At 34.8% G+C, this 27,934-nt stretch overlaps 2 protein-coding genes and 1 long non-coding RNA gene across 4 annotated transcripts in view; all 3 read left to right on the top strand.

Annotated features, from left to right (window-relative positions):
- LOC138899616 (uncharacterized) overlaps nt 1-27,934 on the top strand; it is a 129,535-nt gene that overhangs the window by 25,432 nt on the left and 76,169 nt on the right. The gene's annotated exons all lie outside the window — the stretch shown is intronic.
- LOC104090238 (uncharacterized) lies at nt 4,414-7,619 on the top strand. Of its 2 annotated transcripts, XM_009595296.4 has the most exons (4): nt 4,415-4,753; nt 5,972-6,139; nt 6,228-6,463; nt 6,988-7,619. In XM_009595296.4, the coding sequence occupies exons 1-4, from the start codon at nt 4,466-4,468 to the stop codon at nt 7,235-7,237; spliced, it is 942 nt and encodes a 313-aa protein (XP_009593591.1). In that variant the 5' UTR covers nt 4,415-4,465; the 3' UTR covers nt 7,238-7,619. The 2 variants fall into 2 exon arrangements, with proteins under 2 accessions (XP_070041913.1, XP_009593591.1); XM_070185812.1 differs by lacking the exon at nt 5,972-6,139 and having other exon boundaries at nt 4,414-4,753.
- Nucleotides 13,959-27,888, top strand: LOC104101519 (clathrin light chain 1-like). The gene is made up of 3 exons (XM_070185813.1): nt 13,959-14,321; nt 26,953-27,106; nt 27,218-27,888. The coding sequence occupies exons 1-3, from the start codon at nt 14,059-14,061 to the stop codon at nt 27,662-27,664; spliced, it is 864 nt and encodes a 287-aa protein (XP_070041914.1). The 5' UTR covers nt 13,959-14,058; the 3' UTR covers nt 27,665-27,888.

Consider the following 27,934-nt stretch of genomic DNA (forward strand, 5'->3'; position numbering starts at 1 on the left):
CACCCTGCTCCTGGATACGAACCATCTCTATCTACCGAGCAATGTCAACTACCTCGTCAAAAGTGGCACCAGATACCCTCTCTTTAGTCATAAGCAACTGCAACTGATACGTGAGGCCATCAATGAACCTCATGATCCTTTCCCTATCAGTGGGAACCAACCAAACTGCGTGACGAGCTAACTCAGAAAACCTCATCTCGTATTGGGTCACAGACATACCATCCTGCCGAAGATGCTCAAACTGTCTGCGCAGCTCCTCCCTACGAGACTGCGGCATGAACTTCTCCAAAAAGAGAATAGAGAACTCCTGCCATGTAAGTGGTGTTGCACCGACCGACCTGCGCCTTCATAAGCATCCCACCATCCGAAGGCAGCCCCAGAAAACTGAAAAGTAGTAAACGAGACCCCACTGGTCTCCAAAATACCTGTTGTATGAAGCATCCGTTGACACTTGTCCAAGAAGCCCTGGGCATCCTCCGACTCAGAACCGCTAAATGATAGAGGGCGAAGCCTCTCAATATCTCTCCAGTCTCCTTTACCCATCATCAGTCATAACTGGAACCATCGAAACTTGAGCCGCTGCAACCGGTTGGGCGGGTAGTACCTCAGGTGTCTGAAGTCCCTGCACCGCCTGCTCTAGAGTACGAGCAGCGGGGGTATGAGTACCTCCCCCGTCCTGAGAAGTGGATGATGCGGCCTGAGCCAAAACCACCTGAGCAAAACCAGTGCAAACTGTCAATATTTGGGCTAAAGTCTCGTGAAGGCCTGGAATCACGATGGGCACAGCTGGTGCCTGGGCTGGCCTCACTGGCTCAACTACATCTGAACCTACTCCTGAGCTGGAGAAACTAGTGGATTTGTAGGTGCTGCTCTAGCTACTGAACGAGCTGCACCTCTACCCCTACCACGGCCACTACCGCGACCTTGACCTCTCGTGGACCTAACTGGTGGTACTGGTGGTTGTCCATCATGTCCGGTAGCACGTGTCCTCACCATATGTGAGAGAATAGAATACAGAAGTTTAGTTACCGAAACCAACAAATCCGCATGACAAGAATACTAGAATGTAAAATTTCCTAAGGGTTCGGCAGCCTCCCGAAGATAAGTACAGACGTCTCCATACCGATCTGCAAGACTCCACTAAACCTGCCCATGACTCGTGAGACCTATGAACCTAGGGATCTGATAATAACTTGTCACGACTCAAAATCCTAACATGTCGTGATGGTGCCTATCGTGGTACTAGGCAAGCCGACATTTATGAAATAACTCCAACGCTTAACAGAAAAAGGATTTAAAACAGTTTAAATGATAACAACTTCTCATAAACAGGTTAGAAAATCCAAAATACAACGCGGAAATCCCCAACATCGGGGTGTCACTGAGTACATAAATATCTATACATCACAAGTCCGGAAAATACTGTCTATGAAAATCTGAAATCAAATACAATAAGTGAAAAGATAGGGAAGGAGAAACAAGGTCTGCGAAACGCCGGCAGCTACCTCGAAATCTCCAGAAGATCAACTAGGCACGGAAATCAATACCCAATGTGTCCGAAAATACCTAGATCTGCACACGAAGTGCAAGGTGTAATATGAGTACAACTAACTGACCAAGTAACAATACTAAATAAAGAACTGAAGGTAGTGACGAGCTTTTCAATTATAGTTCAATTACAATGATTTTAACACGAAAGGTAGGCATGCCTTCAAGTTCAACAATTAAGGCCAAAACAATAATTTCATGTCAAGTTCAACTAAAAGAGAGTGCAATATCCTTCAGAAATTATCAAGACAGTGATACATGGCAGCTAAGTGCAACAAGTATGAAATCAAACGCATCCTCTCATGGACACAGTCACTCATCCCACCCATTCACTCAACACTCGGCACTCGCACTCAGTAGGTACATGCGCTCACTGGGGGTGTGTGCAGACTCTGGAGGGGCTCCTTCAGCCCAAGCGCTATAATCTACACGGACAACTCACATGCTATAATATAATATCTGGATCCGCACGGACAACTCACGTGCTGCACAGACAACTCACGTGCTGCACAGACAACTAACGTGCTATAGTATAATATCTGGATCCGCACGGACGACTCACTTGTTGCACGAAAAACTCACATGATATAGTATAATACCTCACAATCAGGCCCTCGGCCTTACTCAGTCATCAACCTCTCCAGTCTCTCGGGCTCTCAGAAATCATAATAAGCAGCCCAGACAGCAATGATATGATGCATAAAAATGAACAATAGAGACTGAGATGTAATATACAAATAAATTGTGACTGAGTACAAACAGTAGTTTAGCAGATAATGTAACATGTATACGACCTCTGTAGGTCCCTACAATGCCAACACATAGTTTAAACATGATTTGTGGTTCTATTTCTCTAATACATGGAGAATGTACAAATAACAAAAGATTATACAACTACACGGTTCTACAGAATTTGACCAAGTCGCAATTCCTATGGTACATGCCCACACGCGTGTCACCTAGCATGTGCGTCACCTCAAAACCAAACACATGACACGTAATATGGGGTTTCGTACTCTCAGAACCAAATTTAGAACTGTTACTTACCTCAATCCGAGCAAATCTCTACTCCAATACACCCTTGCCTCGTGAAACAGCCTCTGAATGCCTCGAATCTAACCATAAACAATGCGATATAATCAACACGGGCTAAAGAAATCAATTTCACTAGAAAATATAAAGTTATTAATCAATATCCGAAATCGGTTCAAAGCCGGGCCCCGATCCCACGTCTCGAAATCCAACAAAAGTCAAAAAAACCCGAAAGCCCATTCAACAACGAGTCTAACCATACCAAATTTATCAAAATCCGACACCAAATCGTCACCCAAATCCCCAAATCAAAACTTCCAAATCCCTAGCCTCAAACCCCCAATTTACATCTTAAATACACATCAACTGGGGGAAAATCAGTGGGAAAACAAGATTGTTGATCAAAAACGAGCACAAAATCGCCTTAGACCGAGCTCAAAATATTTGAAATGGAGAAAAATCGCGAACCCTTTGTATTTTTAACTCTGTCCAGCTAAACCGCTTCTGCGGTTTACTTAGCCGCATCTACGACCACTAACGCTTCTACGGAGACCAGTCCGCTTCTGCAGACACGCTTCTGCGAGGGGCTGTCCTCTTCTGCAAAACTTCCTCACCAAATGCCCTTGCGCTTCTGCGATCAAACGCCCGCAAGTGCGGGATCGCTTTTGCAGTCCACCTACCGCTTCTGAGATCATAGCCCCAACCACGCCTGGCCGCATCTACGATGGAGAGCTCGCTTCTGCAAGCTCGCACATGCGATGAGACTTCCGCAAGTGCGATTACAGTAGCAGCTTCCAACTTCAGCAATTCTCTAAGTTCCAAACTTGATCTGTTACCACCCAAAATCAACCCGAGGCCCTTGAGACCTCAACCAAACATACAAACAAGCCCTAAAAAATGTTACGAACTTAGTCGAACCCTCAAATCACCTCAAACAACATCAAAAACACGAATCGCATATAAATTCAAGCCTAATGAACTTTGAACTTCTAATTTCTACAACTGACGCCGAAACCTATCAAATCACATCCGATTGACTCCAAATTTTGCACACAAGTCACAAATGACACCACAGACCTACTCCAACTTTCAGAATCGGAATCCGACCCCGATATCAAAAAGTTCACTCCCGGTCAAACTTTTCAAAAATTTTAACTTTCGCCATTTCAAGCCTATTCCCCCTACGGACCTCCAAATCACAATCCGGACATGTTCCTAAGTCCAAAATCACCTAGCGGAGCTAACCGAACCATCAAAACTTCGTTCCGGAGTCGTTTACTCAAAGATCAACATCTGGTCAATCATTTCAACTTAAGCTTTCAACCTTGAGACTAAGTGTCTCATTTCATTCTGAAATCACACTAGACCCGAACCGACTACCCAGGCAATTCACATAACAAATATAAGGTATACAAATGAGCAGTAAATAGGGGAACGAGGCTATAACTCTCAAAACGACCGATCGGGTCGTTACAACTGACGTCCCTTTCGTCCGGAGCCTGCATCTCACGATGCAAGTAACGATTTACAGGCTAACGATGTACGTTGGTGTATGTTGACTCTATCCTCACAAATAAAGAACTTATATAGTTATATATACAAACAAATATATCTATCATATTTTAGTCATACATAATAATTAAAGATATATAGTGTCTATCTAACTATTGATAACAACTTTAAAAACTACTCCTATATAAATTGGAACATACTAAAGTAGCTACCTACTTGTAGTAAAGCTAATAATATCTGTACGTAACGCCTCTTATTAGTAGTTTTTTGCCTGCCACGTGGCAATCCATGATGTAATGTCCGATAATAATTAAGGAGAGTAATTGCCATCTCACTTCTCATACACACACACTAGGAAAGGAAGCAAGAAAAAATGGAAGAAATAAAGCATAAATTCATAGAAGTAAATGGACTGAAACTTCACGTAGATGAAATTGGAAGTGAATCTTCTCAAGCTGTTGTATTCTTACATGGATTTCCTGAAATATGGTATTCTTGGAGATACCAAATGATAGCCATGGCCAAAGCTGGTTTTAGAGCCATTGCTTTTGATTACAGAGGTTATGGTTTGTCCAAACAGCCAAAAGAACCTGAAAAAACAACATTCTTGGATTTTGACAATGACCTCCTTGGACTCCTCGATGCTCTTAGCATTCCAAAGGTACCATCTTTCTTATATCTTATTGCAGTTAATCTAGATTAATACTTTCCTACTAGGAGTTACTTTATTTTCGGGCTCGAGTGTGAGACCTTTGGTTAAGGGGAACTTTCTCTGGTTACAAGTTACAACTATGAAAGATCTTGTTTTTACTTTTCTATGTGTTAAAAGTCAACGGTCACGAATTTGAGCCACGAATTTGAGCCACGGAAACAGCCTGTTGCAAAAAATACAGGGTAAGACTGCGTGAAATAGATCATTATGGTCTGGCCCTTCCGCAAATCCTGTGCATATCGGGAGCTTAATACACCGGATTGTACGTGTTAAAAAGTCAACTCTAGAGTAAATTTCTTTTAATAGAATGGATCTAGACCGTGTTAGCTGCAACAAACACTCAGGTCCTTCAAATCTGTTAATGGGAGAGAGATAAAAAGGGTTTTTTTTTTGGGGGGGGGTGGGGGTAGGGTGGGGTGGCTTTGTGAGGTCAGTGTTAACAGGTTAAAAGAAATACAAAAATGAGGAAATATAGGGGTATTAGATAGTATTTGAAGAGGCTGAAGGTTCCCTCACTGTAAAAGATATTTTATGGATCAAAATATGAAATAATGAACTTCCTTGTGTAACCTTTCTTTTTTGCTAGGAGTATTTATTTTCAGCTGAATCAATTAGTAATTTTTTTATTTAAGTCCGCAGAGGATGGATAAAAATTTTTGATACAAACATTGTATTTTAACCTATTATATCAGGTTAGTTATCATTTTTGTCAGATTACCAATTACCTTGTAAGCGGCTTGATTTTGTAAATATTTTCTATGCTGTCAGTGAATAAAACTCAAACTCATCTTGTATTAGTTCAGCGTTCTTGAAATAAGGATGTTCAAGTTTTGCTTGTGAAGAAAAATTGCAAATTTATGATTCCTAGAAATTCAAAGATTGGGTGTCTTGAAATAAAGTTGTCTTTAAGTAGACTAGTCTCTCCTAGGAATCAACATTTGTCGGTCAAAAACTTGGTGACTCCGTGCTTGTTATGTAGAATATCTGTAATGAGATATGTTAGCCGACCCCAAATTGCTTCGATTGAGGCGTAGTTGTTGTTGTACTAACCAATATTGGCAGGAGTAATACTTTGTAAAGTGAATTACTCAGCTCTCATACTCTCTCTCTCTCTCTCTCCCTCTCACTTTCATCCTCACAAATGTATGTGCTCGTGCGTTTATGTAGGCTTTTCTCGTTGGTAAAGATTTTGGAGCTTTTGTTATTTCCTTATTTGTCATTCTGCACGAGGAGAGGGTCTCTGGATTTGTTACCATGGGGGTGCCGTTTATGCTCCCAGGTCCATCCGACTACGACAAATACCTTAGCAAAGGCTTCTATATTTCAAGATGGAGGGTATGGTTTTTCCTTTATGATATTGTGCTTCCTTCAAAATAACCTATTTTAGCTGCGTCCAACATCTATTTGAGATTCTTTTTCCCAGGAGCCTGGGCGAGCTGAAGCTGATTTTGGTCGATTTGATGCTAAAACAGTTGTAAGGAAAATCTACATACTCTTCTCTAGAAATGAAATACCAATAGCTGATGAAAATCAGGAAATCTTGGATTTGGTTGAACCAAGTACTCCTCTGCCCTTTTGGTTCAGCGAAAAAGACCTGGCGATCTATGGAGCTTTATACGAGAAATCTGGATTCCGGACTGCTTTGCAGGTTCCTTATAGGTACCGAAATGCTTGTATTCCTATGACTTGGTAGGATCTAGAGTCGGTGAGTTCAATATAAGGTGATCTTATTATTAAGTATCCATTTTAAAATTTCTGCGTAGTGAATACATTGTTTGACCAAAAACGAGTTCAATCGCACAACTCACTCTAGATCCACCTCTAAACTAAAACTGATAACTGGGTTAGTATTTGTACATGTCTGATGAGTTTTTTTAACAGAAGTACACTATTTGAGCAAAAGCTTCTGGGTTCGGCCGAACCCATATTCGGGCTTCTAGCTTCGCCTCTAAATGACATGCCACAATCATAACTGGATCCATGAAACTGACAGTTGGAGATGTTCAGTTGTCACAAATATTATTGTTTTATGCAAATTGTTCTCGCAGCTTGTACTAGGTAGATAATGGCAGGGGAAGTCACAGCAGATTCAACTTTGGGATTCATTACTAATTGGTTAGCTATTAAACAATTCACTGATATTTTCTTAATTTGGTTTAGTATGAACTTCTTTTTGGCTATAGGGCGATGGGCGAACAACCGAACCTAACTGCAGATCCAAAAATTCAAGTTCCAGCACTGCTGCTAATGGGCGAGAAGGATTACGTCCTCAAATTTCCAGGAATCGAAGACTACACCAGGAGCGAAAAACTGAAAAGTTTCGTTCCAAATTTGGAGATAATCTTTATGCCCGAAGGAACTCATTTCGTTCAAGAACAAATGCCTGATGAGGTTAATCAACTTCTCCTCAACTTTCTTCACAGCAACAGTTAATCGTAAAACCTTCAATGAAGATTTCTCGAAATGCATTTTACGATTTGGTTGTTGATCTCTATTAGTTTGGACTATTAACTGGTCATATTATCATAGTTCTGTTTGTCTATGTGATAAATGTATGAGGCCAAGAAACCATTGTGTAATGATATCTGCATTTTTAGCCTATGTTGATGCCCGATCTCTCCAACATGCCGCTGCACCCGTGTCGGATCCTTTAAAAATGCTACTTTTGGAGAATCTGACATGCATCCGGCAATATTTTCGGAGAGTCCGAGCAACATAGCTTTTAGCAGTATGTAATTTGGAATTCTGGTAGAAATTTTGAAGTGTAATGAATGGCTTGAAATTGATATATTATAGCAGGGATATCTATGTTGAACTGAATTGTCTTAAATTTTCTTGGCTTAAAATAGTATTTGGAGTATTTTAAATTATGCAAACTAATTTATGAACAAAACGGGAACATTATGCTTTTAATCTATATCTATCTATATTATATTAAAAGCACGAAGGCCCTTAGTGAAATGTCGTTTGTTTTTTTTACTTTTTAAAACTACACTTTACATTGGATAAAATCAAAATGAAAATCCTAATATTTAGGAGTTCTAAATAAAAAAAGTTAGTGTTTGATATCTTCTCCCAAGGATATAAAATATTAAGACACTAAAAGAATACAAAAAAGTAGGAAAAAAGTTTCTTTTCCAACAAGGAGATTCCAGGATGTATTTTTTTAGAAGCTTAGTTGTTAAATCTATTTGTGTCTATTCTTAAAATTTAATACGGCATTAGGTTTTAAAATAGTAATTATTGTTGGAGAAAACATGTAGATGCTTTGTTGTTAAATCTGTTTGTTTCTATTCTTAAAATTTAATACGATATTAGGTTTTAAAATAGTAATTATTGTTGGATAATTACATGAATTATTAATTTATGATAAAAAATTAATTACCATAATTAATCTACAGAAGTACCTAAATTATTAATTTTTTGGTAAAAAAGAAACTAATATTATTACTAAGAAATTTTATTTCATAACTTAACTTTACAAAATAGGAATTAGTTACAAAATTCATCTTATATAACTAATAAGATATTCTTATAACATGTTACTAATTCTATCACGGAATATGAATTTTTATTATATAGCTACATAGTTGGTCCATCACTATTTTATTTTATTTTTTGAAGTTGACATGTATGTAATAAGTACCTAGACGATCATTTTGATACAAAATTAAAACAAAAAAGGGATACATAATAGAACATTGATCTTTCAAGATTATCTTGGTTGTTTTCATGCTTAACCAGGTCATTCGCTACTTTTGACTAAATAGGATCAATATTCGTCATTTTCAAGAGCTTATATATTTTAAAATTTTATTTTCAAGATTTTATATGTTTTTTTTTAATTTTATACACATCGATATAGGGTACACGCACATCGCGCGTATCCTAAAACTGGCTATATTAAAAGCACGAAACCCCTTAGCGAAATATCGTTCGCTTTTTTTACCCTTTAAAATTATATTTTATACTAGACAAAGTAGTCATTTAATTATTTTTCTATATTTAGGACTTAGAAATTCATTAAAATTTGGTTATTAAATCTTTTCTTATTTAAATTATGTACCTAGAATTTAGGATTTTAGAACCAATTATAATTTTATATTAACTAAATCATTTAAAAAGTCAACTATTTGAGATGTTAGTACAAAAATTGAATACGTCTTTTTGCAACAGTTCTATATAGCAATTTTTTTTTAATATTTATGAATAACTTTTTTGAACAACAATTTTACTTACACTTAATATTTTCAATAAATTACATTAGTACTCTGATTATGTGGTAAATTCATGTGAGACTAAAACTACTAAATATGTAGGCAAATTCTACTTCTTTTTTCAATTTTTTTCTTCTTCATTCAATCTATATTATTATAAAAGCACAAAACTTTAAAACTAAATTGATCGACCTTTTTATCATTTAAAAATAAATGTTATATCGGATAAACTTATCCTTTGATTAGTATTTTCTAATATTTAGGACATTAAAACTAACTAATGGTTTGAATATTATATCTTTCATTATTTGAAATATATACAAACTCCTAATATTTAGGAATTTATCCTACCAAAATAAGTTATGTAAGTCGAGTAAAATTATTTTCAAAATAAATTGTAATTTTAAAATTATTTCTTCCGGAACAATAATAATTCAGGTGACATTAGAAGTTTTTCACTTTGAGATACCAGAAACTCCAGTTGCAAGTCAATTGTAGAAGAAAAAGACAAATATTTAAAGCAAATTGTGTAGAAATCATACTCAAGAGCTCATGATTATTTTCAGAATGCTAATATCTATTACCGACTCAAGTGATTCTTTTTTAAGAAAATTTTGATAGAATTTTCGTAGTTTGTTCTACTATCGATAAATCCATTTAGCATATAGCTATTGCATGTAACAAGCAAATATTAAAGTAGGGATATGTGGCTGACTGATATTATCTATCACTATTGAGCTAAAGAAAATAAGAGTATTTATATTAGCATGTATAATCTCTTTATTATGATAATGAAAAGAACCTAAATCCCTAAAGAAAGTCCAAATAACAAAGTATATGAGGACTTTCGTATATTCAATTTAAGAATTAAGGATTAATGTTCATCATTGTTGTAGGAACTTATTTTTTTCTTTAATTTTTATTTAATAAAAATTAAATATTTACGTAATTTTTATAAAATTTATATTCATTGATACGAGACACACGCGCAACACGCGTACTATAAGACTAGTAGAAAAAATAAATAGGGGAGTATATATCAAGAATATGGTAATATATACTCCATCTGTTTCAATTTATGTTAACATGTTTGATTGAGCACAGAGTTTAAGAAAAAGTGAAGATTTTTTGAATTTGTGGTCCTAAACAAATCAAAAAGGGGTGCAGAGTATTTGTGTGGTTATAAAAGCTTCTCATTAAGGGTGGAATTGGAAGTTTAAGCTAAATTATTTTAAAATTTAGAAAGGGGTTATTCTTTTATGAACGGACCAAAAAAGAAACAAGTTCAGATTAACTGAGAGAATATTATTTTGAGTATAAAAGCTTGATACATGTTTACTTTAGACTTTATGGGTTTAGGTCTCTTTTCACTTTTCCATTCCTTAGTATTTAAGTGATCAGAACTTGCACCAACTATAGGATTCTCCCAATTTTGTTAGTAAATTCCTTTTGTTTTTTCCTTTTCTTATTAATAATTATGAGCTAGATTTATGTTGGAGAAAACTTTAGAAGGCTAGAAAATGATGGAAGGGGGACTAATTAGTTAATGAATTCCGGCACCCAAGTGTAGCCTAATGGCCAATTACGTGGGTAGAGATATATAAAAAAATATTAGGTTAGTTCATCTTATCTTTTTAAGTTTTTGTGAACATAATTACCCAATATTTGTCCTGGTGGAAGGGGTAGGTATTCCGTGAAATTAGTCGAGGTACGCACAAACTGACCCAAACATCACCGTTATAAAAAAAAAATTAGTTATGAACTCCTTGTGGATAAGAATAATATCTTGTTTGGATGGTTGTTACCCATTGTATTGTATCATATTGTTACTTTAAATACGATATTTGTTTTGATTGTTACTTAAATTTTATTGTATCGTATCGTTAAATCCGTCTTTACATAATGACGAAATGTGCCACTTTATGTAACGATCGATTTGGTGTGGTCGCTTCGTTACCTTGTCTTTTTCTCTCAATCTCACCCTTCATTATTATTAAATAATTTTATTTTATCATTTACCCTACCTTTTTATATAATAATTTTACCATGTATCATATTTTTTCTTTATAATATTGTAAGTTTATTCTTCATATTGCTGGTGCGTGATATCCTGAAACGATGACAAAAGATACAATTTATCCAAATATTGTATTTATACGATACGCTACATTATGAAACGATACATAACAATCATCCAAACAAGCTGTAAGGGGAAAAAGGGATGGATTGAGGAGAAAGAAAGAGAAAACATGATAGGGAGAAAAAGTTTAAAGTTGTTTGGTTGAAGAATTGGAGAAAGTGAAGAAAACCAAGTCTTAACCTTGTAAACATAAAGTTTGTGGGCTAAGAAGAAAATGTTTCCCTTTATTTTTTCTTTTTGAGTTTGTATATTCCATACCATACGAGGGATAGTTATTTGAACTCTTCTTTTATCTTTTCTTTGCTGATTTATAAAGAAAGTACATGGAATTGGACTTTTTTTTTGGAAAATTTCAAGGGAATCCCAATCGATCCCGGTCTTCTGTGGGAAACCGCGCACCCAACCAATTCAGCCAACATATTAGTAATATATTTATATAGTAATTTGAATAACTTCATTCTTCCTTTTATCTTATTTTCTTTCCTTTCAAATTTCATTTTTTCACAATTTTTTCGACTAAACAAAAAGGACATATAGAAAAAATCTGATTCTTGTCAACACATTTCAATTCTTCTCTGTGACTTGTAAACCTTGAAATTTGGAGTTAAAGGTAAAATTAATTTGTTGGAGCATCAATGCATAGAGCACAGACTTCATAATATTGTTTTAAACACCCAATAATTTAAACTACAAATGGATTTTAAAAAGTGCGAAAAGAAATATTAAAGGGACTAATGGTGTAAGTAGGAAATGATCTCAAGACTCTTAACACCGGCCAAATATTAAAAATGTTGGATTTGACTTTTAATAGTCTGTTTTATTTTTATTACTCTATACTTACCATAGCAATCCCGAAATTACTATTACTTATAAATCGCATTTAATGCAACTTATAAATCGCGTTCAGTGACTGTTACTTATAAATCGTATTTTGGCTTTGCAAATGTGTTTATTCCTGTTCTCCGTCAATATAATAGTCTGCTTATATTTTTATTGCAGAACATTCAAATATTTCACATAAGAAAATAGTACAGAAAGTTTGGCCAGTGTTAAGAATATTGACCTCATTTCCTACTTACATCATTAGTCCCTTTACTATTTCTTTATCCACCTTTTTAAAATCCATATTTTTAAATTTTTGGGTGTTTAAAACAATATTATGAAGTGAAGTCTGTGCTCTATGCATTGATGCTCTAACCTAATTTGTTCACTCTGGAAATCCTACTCTATATTAACTATAACAATCCCGAAATTACTAATCTCAAAATTAAAAATTATACCAAACATGAAATAATACAATCTCATATTTTATCCTGATGGAAACACAATCAGTAAGACTAACGTCATGTTTGGATGGTTGTTAGATATCGTTTCATAATGTATTGTATTATATTATATAATACTGTATTGTTTTGTTGAATACAATATTTGGATAGATTGTATTGTTTGCTATCGTTTTATGACGTCACACCCCAATAATTTGAAGAAAAAACTTGTAATATCACAAAGAAAAAGTAGGGTACGAGCTAGAATTATTATATAAAAATGTAGGATAAAAGATAAATTAAGATTATTTAATAAGGCTCGCATCTTGTGTCTTGTGCGATAGGAATGTGCCACCAAGACTTAAGGGTAAGTTCTACAGAGTGGTAGTTAGACCGACTATGTTATATGGAGCCGAGTGTTGGCCAGTCAAGAAATCTCATGTCCAGAAGATGAGAGTAGTAGAAATGAGGATGTTAAGATAGATGTGTGGGGCATACCAGGAAAGACAAGATCAGAAATGAAGTTATTAGGGACAAGGTGGGTGTGGCTCATGTGAAAGACAAGTTGCAGGATTCGAGGCTGAGATGATTCGGGTATGTAAAGAGGAGAGGCTCTAATGCCCCGATCAGGAGGTGTGAGAGGTTGATCGTGGTGGGTCAGAGGAGGGGTAGAGGGGAGGCCTAAGAAGTACCGAGGATAGGTGATTAGGCAGGATATAACACTACTTCAGTTTACCGAGGACATGACCCTCGACAGAAAAGTGTGGAGGTCTAGAATTAAGGTTGTGAGTTGACAGATAATCGAGAGTTTCTCCTTGTCCTACTAGTAGTATTTGCACTAGTTTTATATTTTCCTATTCCTAGTTCCTTGTTACTACACGATACGTCATAATTAGTTATTACCAGTAGTTGGCACTAGTCTTGATCTTGGTTATTACATGTTTTGCCATTTGCTTCTCGTGCCTTTTACCTTGTTGTTGCTATTAATTGATTATTGCTTCTTTTCACTGTTCTTGAGCCGAGGGTCTATCGAAAACAACATAAGGTCTGTGCACACGTTAACCTCTCCAGACCCCACTTGTGAAATTTCATAGGGTGTTATTGTTGTTGTTGTTGTTAATAGTAAGGACAAGATAAGAAGAGAAAAAATAAGATAACGACACGACCACACGATACGTCATATTTACCCTCCCCAGACCCCACTTGTGAAATTTCACAGGGTGTGTTATAATTGTTGTTGTTAATAATAAGGAAGGACAAGATAAGAAAAAAAAATAACGACACGACCATGCCAAATCGGTCATTACATAAAGTAGCATTTTTTATCGATACATAACGATGAATTTAATAATATAATATAATAAAATCTAAATTACAATAAAGATAAATATTGTATTTAAAATAATAATACGATATAATGTAATAGGTAACAACCGGTAAAACAAGCTGTAAAATTTTTCAAATCATTTAAAACCCCAAAATTGAAAACAGAAAACATTTTCTAACAGTGTAAACACAGTAATATCACTTTCTTTGTTACTTTCTTTTTTTTTCAAGCAGTAAAGTATATAAAAAGGCAAAGATCCAAATACAACAGAAAAAGAAACACATAAATAAGAAGAGATCCAAATAATGGCTTCGTTTGATTCATTCAACATGGACGGCAGCTATGAGGAAGCTACAGTGGATCAGGTCGATCCCTACGGGTTCGGGTCGAATCCGTACCCGAACCAATCATCAACTCCTTTCGACGACACCTCCTCCGATGTTCCGATCTCCAACGGAAATAGTGGGGCCCACGATCTCGGCGATGGAATATTCAGCTCCGATGGACCGGTACTTCCTCCTCCTACTGAAATGCGTGAGGAAGGCTTTGCCTTACGCGATTGGCAAAGGTTAGTTTTCCTTTTTACTTTGCGACCAATTCACGTGACCGTGTTTGACTTGACACGGAGATTAAAAAAATAGACTTTTAAAGTATGTGTTATAAAATAAGCCATAGATAAATGGCTATAGAGGCCGAAACAGGATTTGAAGTTTATTAGTTTTGAACTTTCCATCGAATCGATAGCTCGTCTTTGCTAATGAGTTCGTAATTAAATAATGGATCCTAATACAAATACATAATCTAAGCAAAAGTTTCTGAGTTCCGGGTTCGTCCCAACTCGTACTTCATATCTGCCTCTGCCTCTGTATATAGAAATGTGACATTATTATAGTACAGACTAAAAAAGAAAAGTCACATAAATTGGGCCGGAGGAACTACTATAATAACTACTTCTTGGTCCCCAACTGGTTAGAGTCAACTATATGAATCCTTAATATAATATCTGATGAATGTTGTTTTTCACAAGGGAACGTCATGTTAAATTATTATTCAGAAAGTGAATATCTGTTTATTGTGTATTCTTTTGATTGAAAAAGTTTCTGCAATAAGAAGCAGATCCAAGATTTGAACTTTATTGTTTCGAGTTCGGGATTCTACCACAATTCATTTGATTTACTGGGTTTAAATCAAATATTTGTACTTATTTGGTGAATTTTTAAACACATATAAGGGTTTGAGCCAAAGTTATTGCCTGGACCTATAACTCTACTCGCCCCTGTATGCGGTTAAAATTTTCTTGTGTTGATTTGGATTGTGTTCTGCATATGCTTTCCTTAGATATAAATTGTATTATTTGATCTGTTGTTTTTTGGTAATGTTAGAACTGACAAGGATATAGTAAGATAGGCTTTATTTTTCCGTTTTAGATATCTAGAGTGAGCTTAGTTAGCAAGTTTAAGTTGTTTGGACTAATCAGTTGCCAAAATTGTGATTTGATTCACCACTTCTTTAATTATTTCTTTTGTGAGAAAAGTTAGCAGATCTGTTTTTGGATACTAGTAGATCTTCTAGAAATGAAAGACGTATCTAGAAGTGGTGGAAGTTTTGGTCTTCATAATTGTTAGTCAGATTTTGAGATCTTGTTTCCTTAATCATATTGCTAGCAAGAAACCTTGCAGTAGATAGAAAATTCTCATTAAATTTAGATTATATGAAGTGTTTTGTGCTGTGGTGAAATATCGGAGGGAAGAATTATGATGGTTGGTGTGACCGTGTGAAGTATAAACAAAGTGAAAGTTGTATGAATTTTTAACTTCTCCCTCCTACCACTTCAAATCATCAGAAGGCTTCTATACGCTGATTGGACCGGTCTGAGTTAGAAATACGCCTTTTATGGCATGAGATCCTAGGCTAACTTCATATAGTACAAAACTAAGTAAAACGCGTGCAAAGGTGCATTCATGATGTTTTTAAGTAACACTAAATAGGTTATGTTTGTTAGAAGGTGGTAAGAGATATATAAGGTCCCACATTGATTGTATAATGCTTTTTAGAGGGGTTTATAATGGTTTTGAACTACTCAATCCTTATCTTAAGGTTGGCTTGGATTGTTTAGATTTTTCACAAGCCAAACTTTGGCAAGTATATTTGCCCGGTCATAAGTACATCCTCTCTTTACATTTGGCCCAATCAGTGTTTTTGAGAGCGAGAAGCGCAAAAAAGCGACAGGGGCTCGCCTCGCTTCAAAAGCGAAGCGCACGCTTCATTGAAGTGAAACGCAATTCTTAATAATTAATTTTATAAACTGAAATACACATTAAAAAAATCAAATAAACTAAAATATAACATATATATATTATATTTTTTTGCCTGTGACCCTGGACTAAAATCAATTTTGTGAGGAATCATTTAAACTTCATTTGGGTCAAAATCCATTTCGGATGCAGAAGGAATATCCTTATCAGAAATATTATCATTATCCTGAACAATATTTGTTTGAGGGTTAATTTTAACCCTTTCAACATGCTTATCATTGGTTTTAGTAGAAATAGTGTGCAAATATGCAACACGATTTCAAGCTGGTCCATAGACTGGTTCAACAGGAGAAATATGTTGAATAGCAGGCAACCGTATATGATTAGAAAATGAATGGCTATTATAATTAGGACTAATAGCAGGCAAAAGTCTATTATTAGAAAATGACTGCCTATTATAAGTGGAACTATTATCATCAAATTGAATGCAAATCCTACCATCCGGATTTTGAGTAATATGAGAATATTCAGTATTATTGACAACATTTGTTTTTTGACTTGGGGATATAACCGAATCCAAAGTCCAAGTAGTTGGAAAATTAATTTTTTCCCACTTAATAGGTCTCCTCGTGGTGATCTTAGACTTTGCAAAATTGGTTTCCACCAATATAGTCTGATCGGATGTATCATATAATTTACATCTAGGGTTTAACGTAGATAGTAATTTAAAATAAATTCTATACGATAAACATATAAGTTCAGATCCAGGCGCATAATTATAACCATGCTTTTTCACATTTAATGTCAATGCATCAAGTATATTAACATCAGAAAGAGATAATTGAAGATTGGGTTGAGTATTAAAATATACTGAACCATAGGCCATAGTAGATTCAATCGAACCCATCAAAGACTGTTTAAATTCAAGTTTCTAGCATCTTTAAGAGCAGCCAAAAATGTCTTTGGTAACCCTTTAAGGGTTAATTGTTTAAAAGCAATTTGAACCATACCAACATGCAGATAATTATACTGATTTTTATATAAATCAACATCTTGTTTGTTTAACAAACGAATAGTCTGTTCAGACGAGTTTAAAGCTAAAGATTGCTCAATAGTTTTTACCAGTTGTTTTGAAGATAATTTATCAAACCATCCATAATCATTATCGGAATTTTAGGAATTGTCCATTTATTTAACAAATCAAGATTTTGAGGTATATCTACCTCTTCAAATCTAGTATTTTTCGTACTAGTTTCTCCCAAATTCATATTAAGAAAAACATATCTATGCTGAATACTTCAGATCTATCTCATATATACCATGAAAGTTCCTAGGCTCTGATACCAATTAACAGGATCGAGTAGGCGGGCGGTAATCCGCACGGCCATCCAGATCTAGCTAAATTTAGCACCCTTTTGTACTAGGACATAAGAACCGAAATATACAAGAATTATTTTATAGCTTAATGACTGTATGGAAGGATTATCCTTTTACCCAAGCAAGGGGCTTGTCCAGATCTAATACATACTCTTATTGAGCTCATGTGTCTAGCGGTTCTAATCGTGAAAAAGGATGCCCTTTCTTAACATTTTAACGGGCTTAGGTCCACGGCTTGCTAGACGAAGCCACTAAGGCAAAGCCAATAAGAGTAGTACTAGATCCGATTGTACCACCATCTCGGAACCAAGTCAAGAAACTATATAAAAATTCCTTTATATTTTGATAGAGGCCAGATCTTTCATGGTGCATATAGGAGAGAAGTTAGATATTCAACATAGATATGAAATCTCTTAGCCGGACATAGTCACGGCTAGAGAGGAGAGACTTGAAATATCTAACAAAATAAAATAAATACCTCGTAAGGCCGGGATGCAAGGCCTGAGTCCGATGAACGGGGGATTTTATTTACTTTAGGAAAAAATAGATACAAGAGAGAGAGAGAGTCTAAAGGCTGGTGCCTTCTCTCAAATGAATGCGCCTATAAATAGAAAAAAAAAAGAATCTTAAAAGAGTAAAAAAGGGTCCCACATTCTGGGTTACTGTACAAAAAACAGCGTTTCTACTGTACAAATAGTGTTTCTACTGTTGAAACAGTATATCTACTATTGAGTGGGGTCCCCGGTGGCTTCACTGTGCTGTAGGTCCCGGGCGGCTATTACTGTAGTTGACCACAAATATCACAGTCCAGGTTGTTTTTCTAATTCCTTCATCCTTTGGAGGAATTCTTCCGCACTTTTTTTGGCATCGTCAGATAATATCTTTTCTGATTCAATAGGCTGAGAATCATCTGCAATATCATCGTTGCTAGTCTCACTTTTCATCGAAGTGTCAGATTTTTCATATTGGTTGATGGAGCGAAGCAAATGTCTTTTTACTTCTTCCAGATAATCATTAATCATTTCATCTTTATCTCCTTCTTGAAAAGGGATTTTTCTGGCAATGTGCCGAACTGAGCTATTATCAATTCTTTCCTTTTGGGGTTTGTTGGAATATTCTTGGATTTTTGCTTTAATGGAATCCAAGAGTTCTTGACCGTATAACATCTTTGTTTTGGGATCTTTTTTCATCAATTTATCCCAGAAATTAATATAAAAAGTACTGTATAAACAAGGAATTTGTTCTTCAGTGAATCCCAACTCCGGAGTCCACTTATGAATTCATGGAATAGAGAATTCTAGAAAGAAATATATTTGGTCAATTTTTTCTAAATAACAGATATGATCTGTGTGGTATAACTCATTTAAATTTGGTGAAACTTTTATCCATTCTTTGTATAACATAAGAAATGAATCATGTAATATTCTGACTGTTGGACCGTGGTATGACCACCAATTTAAAAACCAATTAGGAATTGGTTCAGAAGATATTTTTGCACATACTTTTATGAACCATGTGTGCTTATGTCTATCATTATTATAATAGAGCACTTTATCAAAAGCTTGGATATAATCCCAATAAGTAAAATTCATACGAGATTTGTTAAGGCTTATCTGCCTTTCTTTCATTGTAGATATACCCCAATCTTCAACTGATATAATCTGTTTGATAATAATTTTTGAGAAGTTATAAACATTCTCGTCCGTGCTATAACCGGAAAAGTGCTGAAATTCTGCACTGCCTGTACTGGTGAGAATCGTCTCATAGTAAAAACGGGTTTTGTATGACTCACCCGGATAATATAATCCATTTATCAAGTACCTTTGGAATATCTTCCATGGCTCTTCTTTCCTCTGAATCTCAGTATTTTCTAAAAGAAATATCATTTCTTTTTTAAGTAATTTTTCATAGGACTTAATATCTTCATTGTCCTCTTTGGTAATTGAAGTAAAAGTATCACTTTGCTTTTGAGCAGCCAAATATGCTTGCAAGTGTGCGTATAACGGACTATCTTTTGGAATATCTTCCAGATGAACAGATGGACCTGACGAATATTCGCCTTTGAGAGATATCTTCTCATTTACTAAACTCTTTTTTCCCATTTGTATAACTGGGTAGTTTGATAAGGATCCGTATGACGATCCTTGAGAGTATGACGGAGATGATCTCCCTTGGGAATGTGGGGACGATCTTCCCCTTCCTCTACCTCTACCTCTGACCCATGGAGGATCCATCCTGCAAATATTCACGAGATAAGAAATCTGGAAGAGAGTTATCAATTCCCTTTTTATACTGAATTTCAAAATCAAAAGGGACTAATTGAGCCTGCCATCTTGCAAATATTAACTTTGAGGCATCATGTTTAAAATTTTTGTTAAATATATATTTAACAAATTGAGCGTCAGTTTTTATCAAAAACTTTTGATTGTATAAATCATCTTGGAATTTTAAAACACATTTAACAATGATTAACATTTCATGAGCCACAGTAGCATATTTTTTCTGGGCTTCAGTCCATTTTCCACAGTGAAATCTTATCAAATATTCACAATTATCATTAGGATTTATTTGTTTCAATATCCCTCCGTAACCAATATTAGATGCATCTGTCTCGACAATCTTTTGCCATGCAGGATTAGCAAGAGTTAAACAAGGTAAAACTTTAACCCTTTGCTTAATATTTTTAACCAAAGTAGTATGACTATCAGTCCAAGGTTTTTTATGATCCTTTTTTACCCTATCATATAATGGGGCTAGATCACGAGACAAATTTTTATAAAATGGGGATATATAATTTAAACTTCCCAAGAACCTTTGTAACTGAGTTCTATAGTAATAATATCAGAAAATTTTGATGCAAAATCAATAGATCTTTGAATCAGAGTTAATTTTTCTTGACAAATATAATGTCCTAAAAATCGAACATCAGTTTGGAATAAACTCATCTTTAGTTTTGAAATAACTAAACCATTTTGTATAACAATTCTTTTAAAAATATCTAGATGCTTAGTATGCATTTCAAATGTTTTAGAGAATATCAAAATGTCATCAATATAAACAATAATGAAATCCAGATATGGATTAAATATATCATTCATGATTTTCTGAAATTTAGAAGGGGCATTTTTCAAACCAAAAGGCATAACATTCCATTCATATTGCCCGAATGGAACATTAAAAGCAGTTCTATAAGTATGCTCTTTAAATATTTGAATCTGCCAATAACCAGATTTTAAATCAATCTTTGAAAATATATTGGCGTCATATAATCTTGATAACAAATCCTTTTTGTTGGGGATAAGATACCTTATCCACTTTAAATATTTATTCAAAGGTTTATAATTTATAACCAATCTAAGAATGCCACGTTCCTTTTCTGCAGCATTATTAACATAAAAAGCGGTATAAGACCATGGAGATTTCGAAGGTTTTATCAAACCCTTTTGTAACAAATTATCAATTTCTTTTTTGCAAAATTCTACTAATTCAGCATTCATCTGACAAGGTCGAGATTTAGTAGGGATATCATCCTAAGAAAAATTATCTTCATATGGAAGAGTGACAATATGCTTTTTTCGATTCCAAAAAGTACTAGGATGATCAGTACAAATATTAATAGCAATTTATTCAGAAATCAATTTAATCTTTTTCTGTACTTTAGTGGATTTTAAAGTATCAAATATATTCATACTATATAATTCTAATTGTAAAGAATCAATGTCTTTGCTTCATATCAATTAAAGCATTTATATCTCTAGTTACGAGATCTGTAACAAAAGTATAACTTATCTTTTTATCCTTATAAGTAGCTGTAAAACCTTTCGAGTCTATGCTAGTAAAAGGATAAATAGCGTTAATAAAAGGTGTTCCAAGTATAATGGGAGGATATAACTGGTTTTTAGCCAAGAAAAAGAAATGAGGAATGCAGACTTTATTCTGACAAATACTCGTATTAGGCAATTTATACTTTATAACTAAAGCATGTCTTGTTGCAGATTTAACCATATGAGTAATTTTTTGAAAATATTTAGTAGGTACTAAACCTTCTTGAATGCAGCTAACATCAGCTCCACTATCAATCATAGCAATATTTGTAATAGAAAAACTATTATCAATTAAAATAGTACATTTAATATACCATTTATGGGCAGTAATAATTTGCATCATTCCCAAAAACATATCATATTTAGGATCAAGACTAATAGGTTCTTCCTCAATATCATTTTCAGAAATACCTTTGTTTTTGTCATTAGATTTCTCAGCTGGAGAATTGATTTTCTCAATCTGAGTAATCCTATGATCACAAATTATTTGATTTTGTTTAAGAGATTTGATCTCTTTTTTTAAATTTTCAATTTTAACCTTTAAATGGTCGAAAGAAGAATCTCTTGCTGAAGTAGTATTCTTAGTTATAAGACGGTTATTAACCTCTAATAAAGAATAAGGTGCAGAATATTCAAATTCGTTCTTTGAGTTTTCAAAAGGTTTTGAAGAACTTGAACTACTTGCAGCCAAATTTATAATTTTTTCTCGAAGTTTTTTATTAGTAACTTCTTTTAAAAGTTGTATCACATTATAAGAGGTGATAGTTTTTATATTAAAATCTTGAAATTGTGATTGTAATTTATAAAATTCATCATCATTACAAGTACATGTATTACCTTGGCAAGTTGTGCAAGCATTATCTAAGCTTTATCACTATCAGATAAATCAAGCAAATCAACTTCATCTTCAGATGCTGAATAAGAATCATAATCTGATTCTGAACCAGATGTGTATAACAAACCATAAATCTTATCATGTAATTCATTGTCAATCTCTAACGTTTTCAACTTTTGAAGCTTACAATTTGAAAATATATGGCCAAATTTTCCACATTTATAACACTTTAGGTCAGCAAGATCCTTTTTAGACCTATCTTTCGTAAATCTCTTTGACTTACGATAACTTTTTCTAGCATCACGTTCTTCCTTAGATCTATATCTAGACCTCTTTTTCTTATATGGACTATCAAGGTTAGGGTATCTATGATACTTGTGTTTCTTCTTCTTACTATGAGCAGAAGTCTCGGGTAAACCGAACTGGGTACAAAAGTCTCCTAATTGAGATTTTTCCTTAAGCTTATCTTTCTTAAGTTGTGTAGACAATTTCAACTCATTACACAAGTTTAATCCTTCTTGTGTGCAGACTTCTATCAGTTTTCCATAGGTATAATCCTTATAGGGAATTTTACCGTAACTACCTCTTAGAGTTTTTCTTACTCTTTCAGCAAATAAGGAGGGAAGGCCATCTATAAACTTAGCTTTCCAATGTTCATACTTATTATCGGGTAATTCCATAACCCTACTCATAAAGGTATCTTTATACCATCTAAACTCACCTAAGGTCCTACCATTGAAATGTTCTAATATGGTAAGAACAGGGACCCAGAATGTGGGACCCTTTTTTACTGTTTTAAGATTTTTTTTTTCTATTTATAGGCGCATTCATTTGAGAGAAGGCACCAACCTTTAGACTCTCTCTCTCTCTCTCTCTCTCTCTCTCTCTCTCTCTCTCTCTCTCTTGTATCTATTTTTCTTGAAGTAAATAAAATCCCCCGTTTATCGGGCTCAGGCCTTGCATCCCGGCCTTACGAGGTATTTATTTTATTTTGTTAGATATTTCAAGTCTCTCCTCTCTAGCCGTGACTATGTCCGGCTAAGAGATTTCATATCTATGTTGAATATCTAACTTCTCTCCTATATACACCATGAAAGATCTGGCCTCTATCAAAATATAAAGGAATTTTTATATAGTTTCTTGACTTGGTTCCGAGATGGTGGTACAATCGGATCTAGTACTACTCTTATTGGCTTTGCCTTAGTGGCTCCGTCTAGCAAGCCGTGGACCTAAGCCCGTTAAAATGTTAAGAAAGGGCGTCCTTTTTCACGGTTAGAACCGCTAGACACATGGGCTCAATAAGAGTATGTATTAGATCTGGACAAGTCCCTTGCTTGGGTAAAAGGATAATCCTTCCATACAGTCATTAAGCTATAAAATAATTCTTGTATATTTCGGTTCTTATGTCCTAGTACAAAAGGGTGCTAAATTTAGCTAGATCTGGATGGCCGTGCGGATTACCGCCCGCCTACTCGATCCTGTTAATTGGTATCAGAGCCTAGGAACTTTCATGGTATATATGAGATAGATCTGAAGTATTCAGCATAGATATGTTTTTCTTAATATGAATTTGGGAGAAACTAGTACGAAAAATACTAGACTTGAAGAGGTAGATATACCTTAAAATCTTGATTTGTTAAATAAATGGACAATTCCTAAAGTCCCGATAAAAATAATTTATGATTATGGATGGTTTGATAAATTATCTACAAAATAACTGGTAAAAACTATTGAGCAATCTTTAGCTTTAAACTCGTCTGAACAGACTATTCGTTTGTTAAACAAACAAGATGTTGATTTATATAAAAATCAGTATAATTATCTGCATGTTGGTATGGTTCAAATTGCTTTTAAACAATTAACCCTTAAAGGGTTACCAAAGACATTTTTGGCTGCTCTTAAAGATGCTAGAAACTTGAATTTAAACAGTCTTTGATGGGTTCGATTGAATCTACTGTGGCCTATGGTCCAATATATTTTAATACTCAACCCAATCTTCAATTATCTCTTTCTGATGTTAATATACTTGATGCATTGATATTAAATGTGAAAACGCATGGTTATAATTATGCGCCTGGATCTGAACTTATATGTTTATCGTATAGAATTTATTTTAAATTACTATCTACGTTAAACCCTAGATGTAAATTATATGATACATCCGATCAGACTATATTGGTGGAAACCAATTTTGCAAAGTCTAAGGTCACCATGAGGAGACCTATTAAGTGGGAAGAAATTAATTTCCCAACTACTTGGATTTTGGATTCGGTTATATCCCCAAGTCAAATAACAAATGCTGTCACTAATACTGAATATTCTCATATTACTCAAAATCCGGACGGTAGGATTTGCATTCAATTTGATGATAATAGTTCCACTTATAATAGGCAGTCATTTTCTAATAATAGACTTTTGCCTGCTATTAGTCCTAATTATAATAGGCATTCATTTTCTAATCATAGACTGTTGCCTGCTATTCAACATATGTCTCCTGTTGAACCAGTCTATGGACCAGCTCGAAATCGTGCTGCATCTTTGCACACTATTTCTACTAAAACCAATGATAAGCCTGTTGAAAGGGTTAAAATTAACCCTCAAACAAATATTGTTCAGGATAATGATAATATTTCTGATAAGGATATTCCTTCTGCATCCGAAATGGATTTTGACCCAAATGAAGTTTAAATGATTCCTCACAAAATTGATTTTAGTCCAGGGTCACAGGCAAGAAAATATGTTCAAAGGGATTTCTTTAGTGATAAATGGAACCGGTTTAAAACTTGGTTTTTTGACACTTATAGTAAAGAAGATTTGAATAATATTTCACAAGAGTTTTATGAAACTTGTGCTTTACATAATCAAATTGTGTATTTTGTTCCTTGGTTTATAGTCACCTATTTACCATTATACATAAAGGTTTTAGAAAGATCTTATAAAGATGGGAGTGGTAATATTTTAAAAACCATATACCCACCTCAAGCACCTTTTGTTTTACCTAATAATATAGGTATTACTTTCACTGCATTTCAAAAATTTATTGAAGAAGATGTTGCTGCAGTCAGCATCGCCGAAATTAATAAACTGATTTCTCAAAATAATTATTTGAGTTTATATGTTTAAGTTTTGGGTGAACATATTAATTCTCTTGATATCAAAATAATATAACATATATATATATATATATATATATATATATATAAAATTAATCAAATAAACTAAAAATATAACATATATATAATAATTAATTTTATAAACTGAAATACACATTAAAAAAATCAAATAAACTGAAAAATATAACATATATATATAATAATTAATTTTATAAACTAAAATACATATTAAAATTAATAAATAAGAAGAATAAAAGGGAAAAAAAAAGAAGAAAACCAGCGCCTGCCCTAGCTGTGCAGACGCTAGACGAGAAAAACTGAAAAAGAGAAGAGAAGAAGAAGAAGGAAGAAGAAAGAAAAAAAGATAAAATACTAGGGTGAGCAGACGCCTGGACGGGAACAAGAAGAAGAAAGAAGGAATAAGAAAGAAGAAAGAAAAAAAGGAGAAGAAGAAGAAAGAAGAAAAATTACCTGGAGGAAGTCTCTGGCGACTGAAACCCTAGCAGCAACAATTGATTTTGGGAAGAAGAGAGAAATGGTCGATCAATTGGGTCTTAGGGGTCTGTTTTGTATAATAAAAAAACAGACCCAATTTTTTTTAGAAAATGACCCCTTTCGACTGAAGTGAGCGCTTCTGCGCTTCACGCTTCAAAGTCGCTTCGCGCTTCTTCGACTGAAGCGAGCGCTTCATCTGGTCGAGTCGCCTCAGGCATGGAAAAGCGAGCCGCCATCGCTTCGCGTCGTTTAAAGCGACGAAGCGATCGCTTTTTAAAACACTGGGCCCAGTAATTTACTTTTTTCTATTTTGAGATCAGTAAACAAGAGATATTACAGCTTATACTTTCCTGAGCCGAGGGTCTATTGGAAACAATTTCTCTATCCTCACAAGGTAGGGGTAAGGTCTGCGTACACACTACACTCCCCAGACCCCACGGTGTGGTATAATACTGGGTATGTTATTGTTATTGTAAACAAGAGATATTACTAATATAATAAAACCAGACACCAAGAAGGTGATTGGTATGTACAAGAACGGGCAGTCCCCAATGCGCAAAAAAAAAACAAAAAAGGAAAGAAAGAAAGGGAGTGCCTCTATACAAAAGATCCTACTCCTGAAACGAGCTAATAAAATCTATCATCCTGTCTATTTCATATACGTCCTGATAATTGCACCAAACGGCTAGCATACACAAACATCTATATTTCATCTCCTTTAAAGTGATTGCTTTGCCCCCCAAAAAGCTAGAGTTCCTTCCTTTCCAGAGTACCCAACATACACAAGCAGAGATTGTTTTCCAGATTTTTTTCAGAGACTTGTTTCTTCCTTTGAGACCCCAACCAAGCAGTAGATCCTTCAGAGAGTTTGTCCTGATTATTTCAATTCAAACATGCTAAGGAACAGATCCTATAGTCGTTTAGCAATCCAGCAGTGCAAAAATAGATGATTACCATTCTCTTCTTCTTTGTTGCAAAAGTAGCATCTGTTACACATTGCAAAACCTTTTCTTAATATATAAGCGTGTCACAGTCCAAAATAAAGACCCAATATGCAAAAGCCTCTTATCTTTTTGATCTTTCAGACTAATTTAAAAAAAAGAAAGGAAAAGTATGGGTGACGGGTCAGGTTGATATGATAAGTATCGGAGTCCATTGGCGGTGTTGGCTGGATTTAAATCAGTTTTTCATGTTCCTACTCAGATAACAGTTCATATTTGTTGTGAAATAGTAATGGTACTCGAAATTATACTTTCCTTTCATAGAGTCCTTATAATTTGTGTTTTGGTTGGGGATGCAGGCAAAACGCTATCCGTCTTGAGGAGAATGAGAACAGGGAAAAAGAAATCAGAAACCAAATTATTGAGGAAGGTGAAGAGTTTAAGAAAGCATTCTATGAGAAAAGAAAGCTCAATATTGAGACCAATAAGACCAATAACCGAGACAAAGAGAACGTAAGTCTTTTGGGAATTGCGTTAGATCCACAATACTCATCTTACAAAATTGCCTGTTTCTCTAAATTTGACTTCTTATTTCCTTTTTTTTTTCTTTTTTTCTTGTGGCAGTTGTACTCAATTAATCAAGAAAAGTTCCATAAAGAAGCTGACAAACAGTATTGGAAAGCCATAGCGGAGCTCATTCCTAATGAGGTTCCGAATATTGAAAAGAAGGGACGGAAGAAGGATCAAGAGAAGAAGCCATCCATTGCAGTCGTCCAAGGGCCCAAACCTGGAAAACCTACCGATCTTTCAAGGATGCGACACATCTTGGTGAAGCTTAAGCACAACCCACCACCTCATATGTTGCCACCACCTCCTGCACCTGCCAAGGATGGCAAAGCCGGGAAGGACGGAAAAGATGCAAAGGGTGGGAAAGATGTCAAGAACACTAAAGGTGCAGCAGCTGATGGAACAGCATCGGCTGCTGGTGATGCACCTGTTGTTAGTGATTCAAGTGTTACTCCTCAGATATCAGAAGAACCTGCTGCTGTGAATGATCAAAATGCAACCTAATTTTTATCCGATTGTATAATGTGTTGTGTTTTTCCCTCTGCAAATTTCTTTCTTGGTCATGATTTTTTTGACACTAGATATTCTGTCCTTTTCTTACATCCCATTGGTTCGAGGTAGCTGCAGCTGCATTTTGTTTTTCTGAATATCAGAATCTTTTATTGTATTATTGGAGTCCAGACGATTTTCATGTTCATAAGGAAGCGCTCTCTCTCTCTCTCATGTTATCTTTTATCTATCTTTAATTTTTCTTGTGGGTTTTTTTATTTTTCT

The sequence above is a fragment of the Nicotiana tomentosiformis genome, chromosome 9 (assembly GCF_000390325.3).
Source record: "Nicotiana tomentosiformis chromosome 9, ASM39032v3, whole genome shotgun sequence".
Taxonomy (NCBI): Eukaryota; Viridiplantae; Streptophyta; class Magnoliopsida; order Solanales; family Solanaceae; genus Nicotiana; species Nicotiana tomentosiformis.